The sequence below is a fragment of the Vidua macroura genome, chromosome 14 (genome assembly GCF_024509145.1).
Source record: "Vidua macroura isolate BioBank_ID:100142 chromosome 14, ASM2450914v1, whole genome shotgun sequence".
In the NCBI taxonomy this organism is placed as follows: domain Eukaryota; kingdom Metazoa; phylum Chordata; class Aves; order Passeriformes; family Viduidae; genus Vidua; species Vidua macroura.
In genome coordinates this window covers 3,907,911-3,922,147 of record NC_071584.1, presented here as the reverse complement: position 1 = coordinate 3,922,147, position 14,237 = coordinate 3,907,911, and the positions used below count along the sequence as shown (strand labels likewise).

General features: G+C 48.9%; 1 protein-coding gene across 4 annotated transcripts in view; it reads left to right on the top strand.

Moving 5' to 3' along the window:
• The window catches only part of ARHGEF9 (Cdc42 guanine nucleotide exchange factor 9), a 191,727-nt gene that overhangs the window by 29,278 nt on the left and 148,212 nt on the right, over nt 1–14,237 (top strand). For 3 of the 4 annotated variants that reach the window (XM_053989980.1, XM_053989979.1, XM_053989978.1), the window contains exons 3-4: nt 2,526–2,673; nt 5,217–5,326. The exons of the other annotated variant lie outside the window; for it this stretch is intronic. In XM_053989980.1, the coding sequence (XP_053845955.1) occupies nt 2,526–2,673; nt 5,217–5,326 (258 nt within the window). The remainder of the gene's footprint in view (nt 1–2,525; nt 2,674–5,216; nt 5,327–14,237) is intronic. 4 annotated transcript variants of the gene reach the window in all.

The window sequence follows — 14,237 nt, the reverse complement described above, 5'->3', positions numbered from 1 at the left end:
CATAGATCCCAGCTGGGTTTGTGAGGCCATTCTCTGGGGGAATTAGGATTGCCAGAAGTGTGCAAATGAGATTTCTACAGGCTTGTCAGCCTTGGCAAAAGCTGTGTGTCCCATAGGATGAGGTGCCAGGCTGATGGGGTGCTGTGTTTGGTTTCAGGGCTCTGTAAGGGGCTGTGTGCTCAAACTCCTCCATCACTGCTGATGTTTCCCTGGAGCAGGCATTGAGGTTGTCCCTCCGAGTCCTGGACTTGGATCCAAACTGTCCCAGTGCCACAAAGTGGCAGAGTGTGCTGCTGTTCTCAGTGACCCTATCTGACATGGATAGGGTGCTGTCAGGGTTTTTGGGGCTCCTGTGCCATAGCTGCTCTGTGTGGGAAAGCCTCTTCCTGCGGTGGGTCCGACTGGAAGCGCAGGATTGCTGATTTGCCTGAGTGTGCACATGCCAGGGGACGGGTTTGCAGATCTGCTGCCTGATAGCTGGGGCATAGCTCAGATCCTCCCACAGCTTTGGGGTTTGGCTTTAGTGCAGCTCCAAGTGCCTTTTCACAAGAGGAAGATCCAGCAAAGTCCCCTTTTTTATCTGTGTCTGTGGAGAAATAGCAGGTGATGCCCATAGTGACTTTTAGCTTGAGATTGGTTTATTGTGGGAGCAGCTGCAGAGATGGGGTTGCTGTGTGGATTTATCCCTTCCTTCCCACTGCTGAATGACACTGACCAGGAAACAGTATCTGGGAGAGTTGATCTTCAGAGTTTTCTTCATCTGGTTATTCAGCTCCTGGGTTGTGTCTCAGCTTGCTGTAACAAAAGACTTTATAGTCCTTCCAAATTAAGAAATAGTACTTCACTGTCTAAATCCTGATGTTACCAAAAGAGTGCTGTATTCCTATCTGCAATGAGGTGCAATTTACTTGCAGAATGAAGATTTTGGATATTTACGGCTTTTAATATGGTTGTGTCTGACAATAATTTTATTTTTAGAGGAGACAAAACCTCTAAAGTCTATCTGCAAGCTGTTCAGATTCTTGTATTCATAATAACCAAGAGGTGCTAGCAAAATGTTGAATTAAAGCCTGTATTTAGTGCTATCTATAGTGGGGTAGGGTTTTTTGGGAAATATATTTTTAACATCGTCAGGGAAAGGCAGGTTGAGTTTGCAAAGCTGATAGGCGTTGCATGTATATAGAACCAGCCATGGAACACATGGACAATTCAGATTTCCACTTTTTTTTTTTTAAACACATGGTGTGGTTTTCCTTTATCCCATTCCCAGCCTCAAAAGTTTAAACAGGGCATCAGAGTAGGGATGGGAAGGGGCACATCTGGGCATTGCTGGACTTATGCTGAAGGGACTCTGTGTTGAAAATTCCCTGGATGGCAGGTTTTCTTTGGCTTTTACCTCCTCCTAGCTGTCTTCCAGCCAAGAGAAGTGTGCTGGCTCACTGAATATGATGCTGATGCTGGGAGATGGAGCCTTAATTCATCCACAGCTTTTTTTTGTGGTAATTACAGCCTGTCTGCTTTGTTCTTCATCTGTAAATGAAAATAACAGCACATCAGTGGAAATGAGCTGCTGGAGTCCTGAGGATGGATCCACGAAACCATCCCAGGCACCCAGTTATTAGAAGGCTCCTGGAAGTGTGAGAGATGTGTCTCTGATTGAGCCTAGAAACCTCTTAGAGAGGAACACCTCCTGCTTGCTTCCTTTGACCTTTGTCAAATGATTCTTCTTCTGATTTCTTGACTCTAAGATTATGCACAAGACTTCCATGGTGTCACATGTCACAGAGAATAAAATGAAAAGTAGGCGTTTGAATTGTGATGTTTTTAAAAAGAACATTCAATTCTGCAAAATGTCACTGTACAATTGTCATTTTTAGGAACTTTTCCTCCTGGAATAGAATAATAAAAGTTAGAGTAGGAAAACACCAACATTTTTCTCCATTTAGCTGTAAATGCCAATTCTTTGGATTAGTGTTACCAAGTATTAAGGTATAACTGAGGTATTTGACCATTTTTTGGGTGCTTCAATCAATTACAACTGTTTTATTCAAGTAAATATTTTGTAGTCTATGGATGCAAAGACATGGTTAGCTGTTGTCATCAGTGAGCTGCCAACCCGTTTGGCTGCTCTTTGTTGTCCCTTGGAAGCAGCCAGCCCTTGCTGGTATGGGGTCCTCAGCACCAGCTAATGCTGGGACTTGGGAATGGGGGAGCAGCCTCACCCCCAAAATGCAGAGCAGCAAGCAGGTCTCCATCAGGGTCACTCCCAGAAGTTCCTGGGACACTCAGTGCCACTGGAAGTGTTGGGCTCAAAGCTGTACAAGGTCTGAGCCCCCTGCAATGGGGGCACTGGGGGCTGCACACCAGGGCCAGCAGGTCCTCACCTTGCAGTCAGAAATGCACTGGGTGCAGATTGCGGCGAGCTGTGCTGCGACAATTCTGTGTATTGTTGTATGTGCTGCGCTTGCTTTGCCTCAGATTTGAGTGCTGTTGGTAAAATTCTTCTGTGCCCCTTCTCTTGGCAGCCGACGTCTCGCCCTCCGCAGCCGTGCCCACAAGCAGAGCCCTTCAAGGCGCTGGTGGAGCGCTGCCGCTCCGAGCCCCTCTCGCAGAGCACCCCCATGGGGCTGGACCAGGTGGGAGGGCGCATGCAGCACCTGCTCCGCAGACGTGGTGAGTGCCTCTTCTCTCCCAGCTCTGCTTTTCTGGGTGTCACCCATGCTACAGAGCCATGGTGAGTGCCTCTTCTCTCCCAGCTCTGCTTTTCTGGGTGTCACCCATGCTGCAGAGCATGGTTAGTGCCTCTTCTCTCCCAGTTTTGCTTTTCTGGGTGTCACCCATGCTGCAGAGCCAGCCAAGGGCAGCAGGGGTGGAAAAGTCAGGAATGTGGTTTGCATCCGTGCTGGTTATATCCCTGACGCCAGGTGAGGGAGCTCCTAGAGCCGCATGCTGAGGAGTTTCTTGCTGGCTAATAGGATCTTCTTGTGTACAGTGTGTTTATGAAATAAGGCTGTTTTCTCTCTCTAATGTCTCTGAACACAGTCCCCATAATCTGGTTATGAGAGGATGAACAGGGGTAGGCACATGATGTGTAAAAGCTGTTCAGCAGCTGCTGTGTGAGTTTGTATTCGGTGATTTTCTCTTGAATTCCTGTTCTCTAAAAATCCTCTGTGGTGAGCACTCACCGAGTACTCACCATTTGGAGGTGGTGAGTGATGATGGATACTGAGATCACAACTCAAGTCTGATATTTGTTTGGAAACACAAAAAGTGAGGGTTTTTTTCCTCTTGTGCTTGGGTACTTTTCATGATGAAGGAGGGAGTCTCATGAGCCAAAGACTGGGGTGACCTCTCTGCATTTGTTCTGCTCACAGTGACACCAGAGAGAGCACCGTGGAATGTATTTGCTGGCAGGGTCTCGTGCTGGCAGGTAAACTGATGGCTGAATAGATGACATCATTTTCTGTACCTCCTAATTAGAAAGATTGATAATGAGAGAAAGGAAATGATTTCCTGAAGGGCCACTGCTGGCACGAAGGATCCTGTGATTTAGCGATGGGCGAGCATGGAAGTGCTGCCAGGTTGTGCTGGCATCGCTCGGGAGCGCTCCAGGGATCCGGGCGGCTGATGGATGGTGGTAGCACATCAGGGTTCAGAAGAGCTGGGGAGGACAAGGCCAATTAGCTGCCTGTGCTGTTAATTGATGGCTCTGCTGCTGGGGTGCAGTGCTTCCCAGCACAGGGGGGGTCACACGGCCCCTCAGTGAGCATTCCCTGTTTGCACGCCGCTCCCAGCGCTGCTCCATCCATCACCTCCTCCTGCTGGAACCAGCACCGTGCTGCAGCCTGCCTCTCCAAGAGTCTCCAAAGTGAAACGTGGGCTGCTAAAAATAGCAGCAGGCTGCCTGCATCAGCATTGAGGAAATAGGTCTCAGTGCAATCTCTCTCCCAACAACGCTGGAAGAAAACCAGGATGGCTGCCCAGCCAGCCTGCAGCAGCATCCCAGCCCTGCTGCACTCTGGCCTGGGCAGGGCAGAGCCCCACTTGTTTGGTTTGGGGGTCTCCACTCTCCCAAAGCCTGGAACCATTTATTCTGGTCTCAAACCCCTCAGGACTGACACAGTCTGAAACCTCTGCCTGGTGAGAGGTATGTCAGGAGATAGAAATTGAGCGTTGTGCATCTTTTAGGGAAGAATTCCAGAACGTGGCTGTTTTCTGTAGATCCTTGCTCTATGACTGGGATGAGAAGCCTTCAGGTGCTGGGAACACCTGTGGGGATGCATGTACCACATGTGTGCACTGCCTGGATCACATGTACCTGTGCTAGCAGCTGCTCTGGGGGCACCAGTGGTGCTCAGCTCTGTTTCCTTTCCTCCAGCCCAGGCAATGTGAAGAGCCTAATGGAAGAAGGGATTAAAATCCAAGCTTGCCAAGCTTGTGGGAGGGAAAGCTCTGGTCTCATACATAATGGCAGCTTCACCCCAAAAACAGAGAGATAGGATGTGGAGCTGAAAATTTCGGTTGATTGGAAAAGTAGAACTCATTTGCCTCTTTTTCACAAGCTGCTTTGTGCCTGGGTAGTGCCATCTGCAAGGCCAGGCTGGGGTCTGGTGTGAGTGGTATCACTCAAAGCAAGAGCAGAACTGCATCCGTGAGGACTTGGCCTGAAATGCTGGGGGTGTGAACCAGCCCATTTCCTTAAAAAAACAGCTTTTATGGCCTTACCCATTTCTGTTTTGTGTGTAAATTGGAGGGGCTGTTTCTTTTCCAAGGCCTGGCGTCCTGTGGAGCACGGTGAGTGTGCAGCTGGGATTGCTGCAGGTGCTGCTGCTGGAGCAGCTGGGACCCAGGGCGCTGCTGCCCTGTGCACACTGGTGCAGGTTTATGAGGGTCTCCTGCTCCAGGAGCTCCTGGCAGAGCATCCTGGCTCCACACCCAGTTGGGCTGACCCCACGTTGGGATGTGGCTCCCGGCTCTGCCTTTTTGTAGTATCCAAGCTGCACTGTTTCTCTTGTATCCCAAGAGCACTGAATAAAGCACCTAAATATACTCTGTGCTCTCTTTTTCTAAAGGAGAGGTTGAATGAGTCTCTTGCAAACAATTTTGTTTCTTTCATTTAAAAGAACAGCCTCCGCCCCCAGCCTGAGCTAAAGCACAGCATTTATCTTTTGTCATTCCTTTTTATTTTTTTGTTCCCGTGGATTTTCTCCTGGCAGCTGAGAACGAGCAGGCTTCAAAGACCCTGAAGGTGCGCGGGAACTGCAGGAACGGTGGCCGTCGATGGAACCTCTTCAAGCCTGGAGCTGAGAAGCTGCAGATCAGTCGGGTAAGGAGCTGTGTGGAATGTGCCTGCTTCAGGGCTGGGATTTGCCTGCATTGGGCTTTGTGTTTATAACAATATGCTTGACTAACGGCTTCCTCAGTCCCCGGGTCCTTCAACCAGAGACGGGGATTTTTTTGGTTTGGTATTGTAGCAATAAAAGCTCAGGTGCATCGTCTTTTCCCCAAATCAGTGTCCCTTCAATGTATAGCAGAGGCTGTTGGACTGTCACTGGGCCTCCTGTGCCTGTGGCTCAGTGCTCCTTGCAGGTGGAGGGAATTGTGACGTTTCACATTGCCTTCAGATCTGCTCCGTGGTTTTGATGGGTTTATTTTTTCTCCTTCCTTTTTTAGCCCTGTGTCCTTTGGGTTTGGTGCAGCTCCCAGCACCATCTCGGTGACAAATTCATGTCACTGCTTCTTTCCCAAAGTGTTTTGCAAATATAGGCACAATCCACTTGGTTCTTTTTTTGTGAATGATGCTTCTAGTAGGAGAAGTAAAAGCTGTTGTTGGCCTGGGAACAGTCATGTTTTTCTCTGTGAAAAATTCAGAAAATATGGCAAAAATGGTATAATTTGTCTGATATGTTTCCTTGCTTGGCTGGGGGGTTGGTTTTTTTTTTGCTGTTCTCTGTTTCAAGTCTGGAAGCCTTGGTTATTTCATGGTCTCGTTTTGGATTTGTAGTGCTCACGAGTCTGGTTTCACCGTACCCAACAGATCCGGATTATCCCAAACCCAACAGATTTCCCAGCCTGCACTGTGATGCAGGCAGAGTTTTCCATGGGTATGGCAAAAGAGGTTTAGCCCTTGTTGTTCCTCTAGGGCACAGGAACAAAGGATGGTCTGAGAGGCAGGAATTTCCCTGCTGGAGGGGAGAGGGGAACTGACCTTCTCTTGTGTCTCTGTGGCTCTTTCCCGCCCCACTGCTGTCCTTCCTTACCAGACATTTATTGTATTCCCTTCCCCTTTGATATTTGATGATCTGCCTTCCTGAAATGTGATTTCCAGGAGGTCCCTGGCCTCTGTGTGTGCTTTTCCATCACAGTAAGTTGGCAGTGAGTGATGCTGACTTCTCCACCCTCCTTGTGTTGGGTGTTGCTTTCCAGGGAACACGTGCAGGGATGGACTGCTGCATTTTTGGTCGCTTGTGACTTTCTGGAATTCCATCTTGCATCACTTCTGTTTTCTTTGCTGAGTTTTTGTGGGCTGAGGTACAAAGGAGAGATAGACAAGGAGTTCAGCTCTTCTTTTTCTTTTCCTTCCCTTTGGGTCCTACCTCGCTGCCAAGACATGAACTGCTCCTTTCAACTCAGGAAAGCTGTTCTGGTTTCAGACAAGCTGAACATCTTCAGAAAAGCTTTGAACAAAGTTTTCCTGGAAGATGAAATGATCCATATCCAATAAAGCTGTTTGTCCTTGGGGCCAGGATAAAGGCAGGTGACAGCAGAGCAGTGAAATACCCTGTTGTGCAGTGTGCAAGCTCTGCCTTGGAATGTCTCAGTGTGTTATCCATGAGCTGTGTCCATGTTCAGGGTCTAGTACTGACCAGTGCATGGATGTATTTGGTCCTTAATTAATCACTTCATTACACCTTAGTTAATCACTTTATTAATCCTTTAAGAGGAGCCTTTGCAGCTTTCATAGCTGTCCTGGAAGCCCTCCTGGAAGCCAAGGTGCTGTTTTGACACAAAATTGCTCCTGAATTATCTGTGCTCTGAGCATCCTGATAAAGCCAGGCCTGTTTCAGATAGCAAACAGAGCCCAGATTACATCAGAGACCCTTAGAGAAACTGTGGAAAACGGAAACCTCAGCAAACCAAGCACCCTGCTGAAGTTTGGGAAAGGTTAGCTAAGAAACTGCTTCTCCTGTGCTGATAGCTGGGAAGGATGAGCTGGGAAGGGAAGTGAGCTGCTCATGACCCCAGAGATCTGTGGGTGCTGTTTGGCTCAGACATGGCCATGCCAAAGACCTCTGCCCTCCTGAGGCAGAGAATTGTGTTTGGGGAGGTCTGTTCAGCTTGTTTTTAAATCATGGCAAGCAGGCAGCTCTGAAACCTTTGGTTTATAAATCAGGGGTGCTGTGCAAGTGCTGCAGGAGCAGGATACAGAAATGTGCCTCGCAACAGCAGTGCTGGAAAACTCATCTGCCACCTCTGCCCCAAGCTCAGTGAAAATCTACAGGGCTGCACATCACCTCTTGGCCAGAAAGAAGTTTCTGCTCTGGCAAGATGTATAAATCTGGGGCAAGATTTGTGGGCCTGGGTGTCTCTGGTCAGGTGCTTTCATTGACAGCTGACACCAGTGAGGTGGCAGAGCAGTGCAGAAAGGAGGGATTTATCCTTCCAAGAAAGATTGCCTGAAATCTGGGCACAAGCTGGAGAAGTTTTTTATGGAGTAGATACGGTTATTGTTCCACTTTGGAGGTGGGAATAAGAAACTGAAGTACATGTGGAGCCATACAACATTTTTTTTTATTTCTCTTCTAATTTAAGAAGCAAGTAAAAATAAATAAGCTCAGACTTCTAAAAATTTTCAATCTTTAAATTTTTTTTCCAGAGTACATTCTTCAGCCTGGAGAAAACTGTGTGTTGAAGCAGTTTAAGTGCAGAGCATTTTGGTTTAACACTGAGGTCACTTAGAGCCTTTGCTTTTATGGGAGCAGTTTGGCACAATCAAGACCAACTTGCAGGAGACCTCAGGGTGCCCTGAACTGCAGGCTTTGCTGCAGCAGAGATCACAGAGTGCCCTGAAAGGCTGCCCTGACAGGACCCTCAGCGTTTCTCCTGCCTCTGATTTACCCTCAGGCAGGTCCTGCCAGCTGGGATGTGCCTGATCCTTGGAGCAAGGGGAGCAGTGAGTTCCCTTCTGCAGCCCCACAGAGGTGCTGGGAGGTGTTTGGTGGTCTGGATGTCAGAAGCAGAGGGTGACAGTCCCATCCTGACCCAAATCACTGGCCTCTGCTGCCCCTTGTGAGGGAACTTTTTGCTTCTTGTTAGCTGCCCAGTCAAAATCATCTCAGCTTTTTCCAGACAGAATCTCTGGGGATATGCTCCAGGAGGAATCACAGAACCCTTAGATTAGAAGAGACCTTTAAGATCATGAGTCCAACCCATGCCCTAACACCACCTCAACTAAACCACGGCACCGAGTGCCACGTGCAATCTTTTTTTAAAAGAAGGGAGATTCAGCCCTTCCTGACACGGGAAGCCTCCTCTCAATGTGTGCTAATTCTCTCTGTCTTACCTGAGAGTTTTCATTTCCAGCCTTTAAAGATGACTGCAGCCATTCCTGTCCTCTGCTCCTTCCCTCCCTTCCTGCCCTGTGTGCTTGTGTACAAGGGACTAAAGCCCAAATTTATATGCTGGAGGATGCCACTGTTAATTAGCTAGACTGGAAACTTTGCATGAGAGGAGCTTCTTTGACATCCCCTATACTAATAATAGGCAGGCCAGCTGTGCAGAGGTGTTGAATATTCACAAAACCCACCCCCCCAGCCTGTCTTTCTCCTCTGGAAGTCAGGAGCTCTTTTCAGAGCCTGGTGGGGGGTTGCCAGAGCAATGATGGTGGATGTGCCAGTCTGCAGTTCCCCAGAGCTAAATCCCCACTGGCTGTGTTTATGAGGAATAGGAAATTCAGGCAACGTGCAGCCTGCAGGAGAACAGAGTGAAGGGGAAGTTGATTTGGGTGAGAATGCTGCTTGATATTCAGGGCCAGCTCTCCTGCCTGCTATTTTTATCCTCTCACATAGTGCTGAGTGGGCAGTTTGGGCAGAGGGGGATTTTTTTCCCTTTGCCAAGTGTCCTGCCCTGTGTACTTGAGCAGGAAGGGGGTTGGGCTGCGGCTCCTGAGCTGCAGCATCCTGGGACGTGAGTGGGATGTGATCACAGCCAGATTTTGGAGCCCCTGTGGCCCTTGGAAAAGGCTGGGAGAAAAGCACAGTCCCGAGGCTTTCCTGGTGCTAATTAGTTTGAATATAAGTGTGGTGCTACAAGAGGTTTATGTGCACGTATGGAGGGCTGCCAGGAAAACAAATCCTCATTGAATCTCTCTTCCCTCATCTTAAACATTGAGTATTTCTGCTGGTAGGGTATATCTGAGCCATATATTTTGGGGAGGGCTGCTTTATATCTTGATAAACCTATTCTATTGCTCTACTTAGCAGTGCTCTGAAGTCTTTATGGAGTTTTTTTTAATTTTAATATATTTAGCAATTTATAAATGTTTTTTGCAAGTTCTGAAAAACCCTGTGTGCTATTGTACAAATAATTCAAGACTGGCTTGCTCATTCGAGGGGGAAAAAGGGACTGAGCTTCAGAATATTGCAGTGCTGTGATCCAGCCCCATCTGTCTGTGTGAGGAGTGCCCAGGCAGGGTCCCTGCACCCCTGGCTGCAGCACTGCAGCCTTTTCAGCACCTGATCTGCTGGGTCTGGGAGCTGGGCAGAGCAGGCAGAGCTGAGTGTGAACTGCAGGTCAGCCCTGAGCCCATTTGCATCCCTCTCGCATGAGCGGCTCTGCTCTGGGCTCCCTCCCCAGGGACTGGCATGAGGAGCAGTGCAAAGCACACATTAGGAAGCCTGGGACTAGAAATGAGTGGTATTTCCAACCTCATCACGCTCTGGGTATTCAGGAAAACATTCAGAAGTGCCTTGGTTTTGTGTAGAGCAGGGCTGAGGGGGCATTGGTGGCTTGGGTGTTGCTCCAACAGTGCCATGAGCCAGGTGTTTCCCAGCACTCCTGGGGACAAGCAGGGCTTCAGTGACTCTGAGTCTTGCAGGAAGGAGAGGTTTAAAATGACAAATGGTCACCTTTGAGTTGTGGGTTTATGTGCTGGGGAGCACAAGAGAGATTTGAAGTTCCAGGCTCCTCATCTCTTCAGCAGTTATGTATAAGTCCATATTAAGAAGAATCTCAGCTTCCAGTTCATGATGGTTTTTATAGTGCCATTGAACCTCGGGGTGTCTCTGTGCAGCTGCAGGTGGTAGGTACTGCATCCTACATGGCATTCAATGTGTGCACTGGTGACTGTACATTATCACTTCTGTACTTCAAATGGAGCTCTCAGCCTAACTTTAAATAGCACTTTGGAATGGCTCCTTTTTCCTATTGCTCAGTAGTTCCACCTTGATTGCTCTGCTTCAACTCATTACTCAGCTCTGTCACTGTGTTTCACTCTGGGATATGGTTTATACAAAAGAAGCTTTAATGTAAACTCAATTTGTGTTGCATTGCTGAAACCTTAATGACATTTTGCTTGGCAGCAGCATAGACTCTGTGGTTTGCCCTTCCCCAGTGCACTATGTTCCCAATAAACTAAAGGCCATGGTAGGTGTAGCATGAAAAATCCCTGAGTAAATATTGGAACAAATGCTTTTGTAGGGTTTCTGAAGCCCTGGCTGTGCTCGTGATTCAAGGCCACCGTGGTGTCACCAGTGTTTAGCTGAAAAGGAGCTAAATTTGGGAAGTTCAGGCAAAAGCACAGGTCAAAGCTCCAAAATGTCTTCTGCAGCTGCTGAGATTTGATTCTGAGATGCATCAGGTTTGACATGCATCCCAGAAGTGCTGCTGGAGCCACAAGGTGGGTGGATACACCCAGAAGGTCACAGAGGATGGTGGGGAGTGGTTGTGTGTGGCTGCCTGGACTCTGAGGTGAGCTCTGGGTGCTTCACTGCATCACCAGCCTGACATGGCCCAGGGCAATTCCCTTGGGATCCTGGAGAGGCAGGAGCACCATCCTGCTCCTGTGAGGAGCTCTGTGATCCCACAGTGTCCAGAGCACTGGTTTGGTTCTGTTGATGACCTGGGAGGAACATCTGGGACCATCCTCTTTGCTGTTCACCCCAGCTGCTCAAATGGGATGATCCTCCTGCAGTTTGCAGGGGGTGTGTGTCCATAAACCCCAAATTCAGAGCACCTGCCCACACTTCTGAGGTGGTGGCACCTGAAAATTTGGGCTCACAGGGGAACTGCTGCTGCTCTGACTTTTGCTCTGCCCTTGGCATTCAAGAAGCTGAAGTGGATTTGGTAACAAGCTGTCTGTAGTTCCAAAGGTAGGATATAAATGGTCTAATTTTGTCCCTGGTTTTGTCCTGCAGAATTATGGAGGTATTCACATGTGATTTGAACTGGGATATTGACCCAACACTGTGCTTGTACTTGGAGGAGTATGAAATGAACAGGATAGGAGGCTGCAGAGGGGACTTGGGTATTCTATCAGTGCAGTCACATGGCCTGCACTGAGCTCCTCGATGGAGCAGGGAAAGCTTCATCTCATAATGGACTGCACAGAATATAGAGAATAATTCCCCTAATAAATCTCTTTCAGTCTCTAATATCTAGGGAAATATATTATCCTGTTGTCTAAAAACATTGAGAGATCAGTCTTTTCTGGACAAGAATAGACATTTCATGGTAGCTCTGCTGTGATAGGTTCAGGGATTGCACTGGAAGGAGATGGAATAACAACAGGCTGCAGTGCTGCTGGTCCCAGTGTGAAATCCCATTTGCCACCCAGGACCAAGCCAGACTGTGCAGCAGCACATGCAGGGAGCATCCTTTGGGGAGTGGAAGGCTGCAGGGATTGCATCACTGTGAAGCAGCAGAGACACAGCACAGAGGTTGTGGCCAGTGGGGACTTTTGGAGGGCCTTTGGCCACTGGCCTTGGACCACTCTTGCCCTCAGCAGTGGGGTTAACCTCTGAGTGTGGAGAGCTGCTTGGGCACAGCTTGTTTCCCAGATGAATCTGTTTTTCCTGCAAATCTCTGAGCTCAGCCAGTGTTGTCTTTGTCCCACCTTACTGGCACTCCTTGTGCTGATGTCCCCTGCGGGGCTGTCCCCAGGGATGCTGTGTGTCATCTGGGAAGCAGAACAATTGCTGCAAACCAGCAAGGGGCTGCTGCAAGCTGCAGCTGGCATGGGATGCCCAGGAAGCAGCTCCAAGAGGGTTGAGTCCCTGTGGGATGACTCCCTTTCCACTTCTCTTCATGCAAGGACTTCACCTAAAAGCAGGGCTTTGTATGGTGGGTGCTCCTTAGCTCTGCCTCTTGACATGTTTCCAGATTTTGAGATGGGTTTAACATTGCCTGGAGAAACAAACATATCCCACTGCAGTCAGGAAGGGATTTGGCTGTCTTTTAGAGGGGACCTGCTGTGCTGTGAGGGTACTTGGTGTGTCTGAGGTGCTCAGATGTGGCAGGGGCTGTGTCAAATCAGTGTCACCATGGTGCTGGGAGGGGACTGAGTTGAACAGGGAGCAGCACGGTGCAAGCAGGGCCAGGCCTGCTTTGCTGCAGCTGTCTTCCAGGCACCTGAGCAGGCTGCAGTCAGGAGAAATCCTCCAGCAAGCAGGAAAACAAAGAGACAAAGGTAAATGGAAGTGTTTGGAGCCTTCTGGTGGCAGTGATGCCATGGGGGGCCCTGGCTATGCTGTGTGTTCTGGACTGGTGATGCCTTTTTGAAGGCTGACTTAGAACAGAGACTAGAGGGAGTTAAATAATAAAGTAGGGATTTATTAGGAGGCTTCAATAGATCCACCTTGGGCAGCACAAGAGCCCAGCCAGGGCTACACCCCAGGTGAACCCAAAATGGTCACAAAATGCATGACCGCTCATGGGGTCTCACACTTTTGTAAGTTTTGGTCTATTAGTATATTGGAGTTAATTGTCTAATTACAGCTCTAGCTCATGAAGATTTTTCTTGTTTTTCTCTCTTTGGTCTACTGTTGTTTGTGGTTTTGGGCTTGGATTTTGGTTCGGTTGTCCTTGGTCCCCAGTTGGAGAAGGAATTGTTTTGTCTCCCTGCTCTGTGAAGAGAGCTCACCATCCCCTCATATGAAGCCCAGAGCCACACACTAAAGCAGCACAGAATGTGAAAAATATAAAAGCTGAAACCTGAGGCATCAGTGGCACAGGCAGTGCTGGCAGCAGCTGTGCTGGGGGATTGCCTTTGCCTTGGGAGCAGGGAGCTGTGTTTGCCCCTGCTGGCTCCAGCAGCTCTGGAGATTCCCTAGGACAGGCCTGGGCTTGGCACTGGGGGGCTTCTACCCCACAGCGACCCCATGGAATGGTTGAGACACCAAAGCAGAGCTCTGTGAACATTTGTTTAGCATTTTGTTGCCGTCGGAGCTGCTGCACCGTCTGCTGCCAGGTGTTTGCCTGGTGCTTGCTCTGTGATCCCCTGCCGGAATACAGCACAGCACAACGCTGTCCTTCCAGTGCTGGCTAAGAAAGATGTTTCTAGACCCTCCTCCCATCCCTGGCAGCTCAGGGATTTGTGCAGTGAGAAATTCCTGCCTAGAAACGAAGAGGGAGAGCTCCCAGCCTCTGTTCCTGCCCTTCACTGTGGCCAGGCTTTGTGAGGGTTGAGCTGCTCATGTGACCTCCCCTCATTAACCATGGCCTTGGACTCCACACAGTCATTGCACTTTGACTTCCCTGGAGCCAGGGAGTGTGGGAAGTGGGAGCTGAAATATCTCAAGCCTTGTTGGATGGAGGGGTGGCTGAGGGGGGGACAGTGAAGGGAGATGTCCCAAGTGGACCTGAGCAATAATCCTGCCCAAATGTGGAGTTCTTGCTTGGGCAGCACCATCCTGGGAGTGAAGGAAGAGCCTGGTACCTTCAAAACATCCTGTGCTAAAACAAAAATGGCCAATTCCCCTGGCTCAGTTAGCTGTGCAGGCTAGGACAGTGTTCATCCCACCTTTACAGTGTTTTTCAGTGACAAAATTCCTGCAGAAATGGATTTTGTCCCTCTTTTGCCAGGAGTTGGGACTTGGACAAGAAGAACCAGTTGGATCCTTCTGTACGCAGGATTTATTTCCATCCATTCTTTATTTGAGCCATCTCTTCCTTTTCTAAGGTATCTCACATTTTATTTTTAATACTGGACAAATACCAAATATTCCTCAAGAGAGATCTGT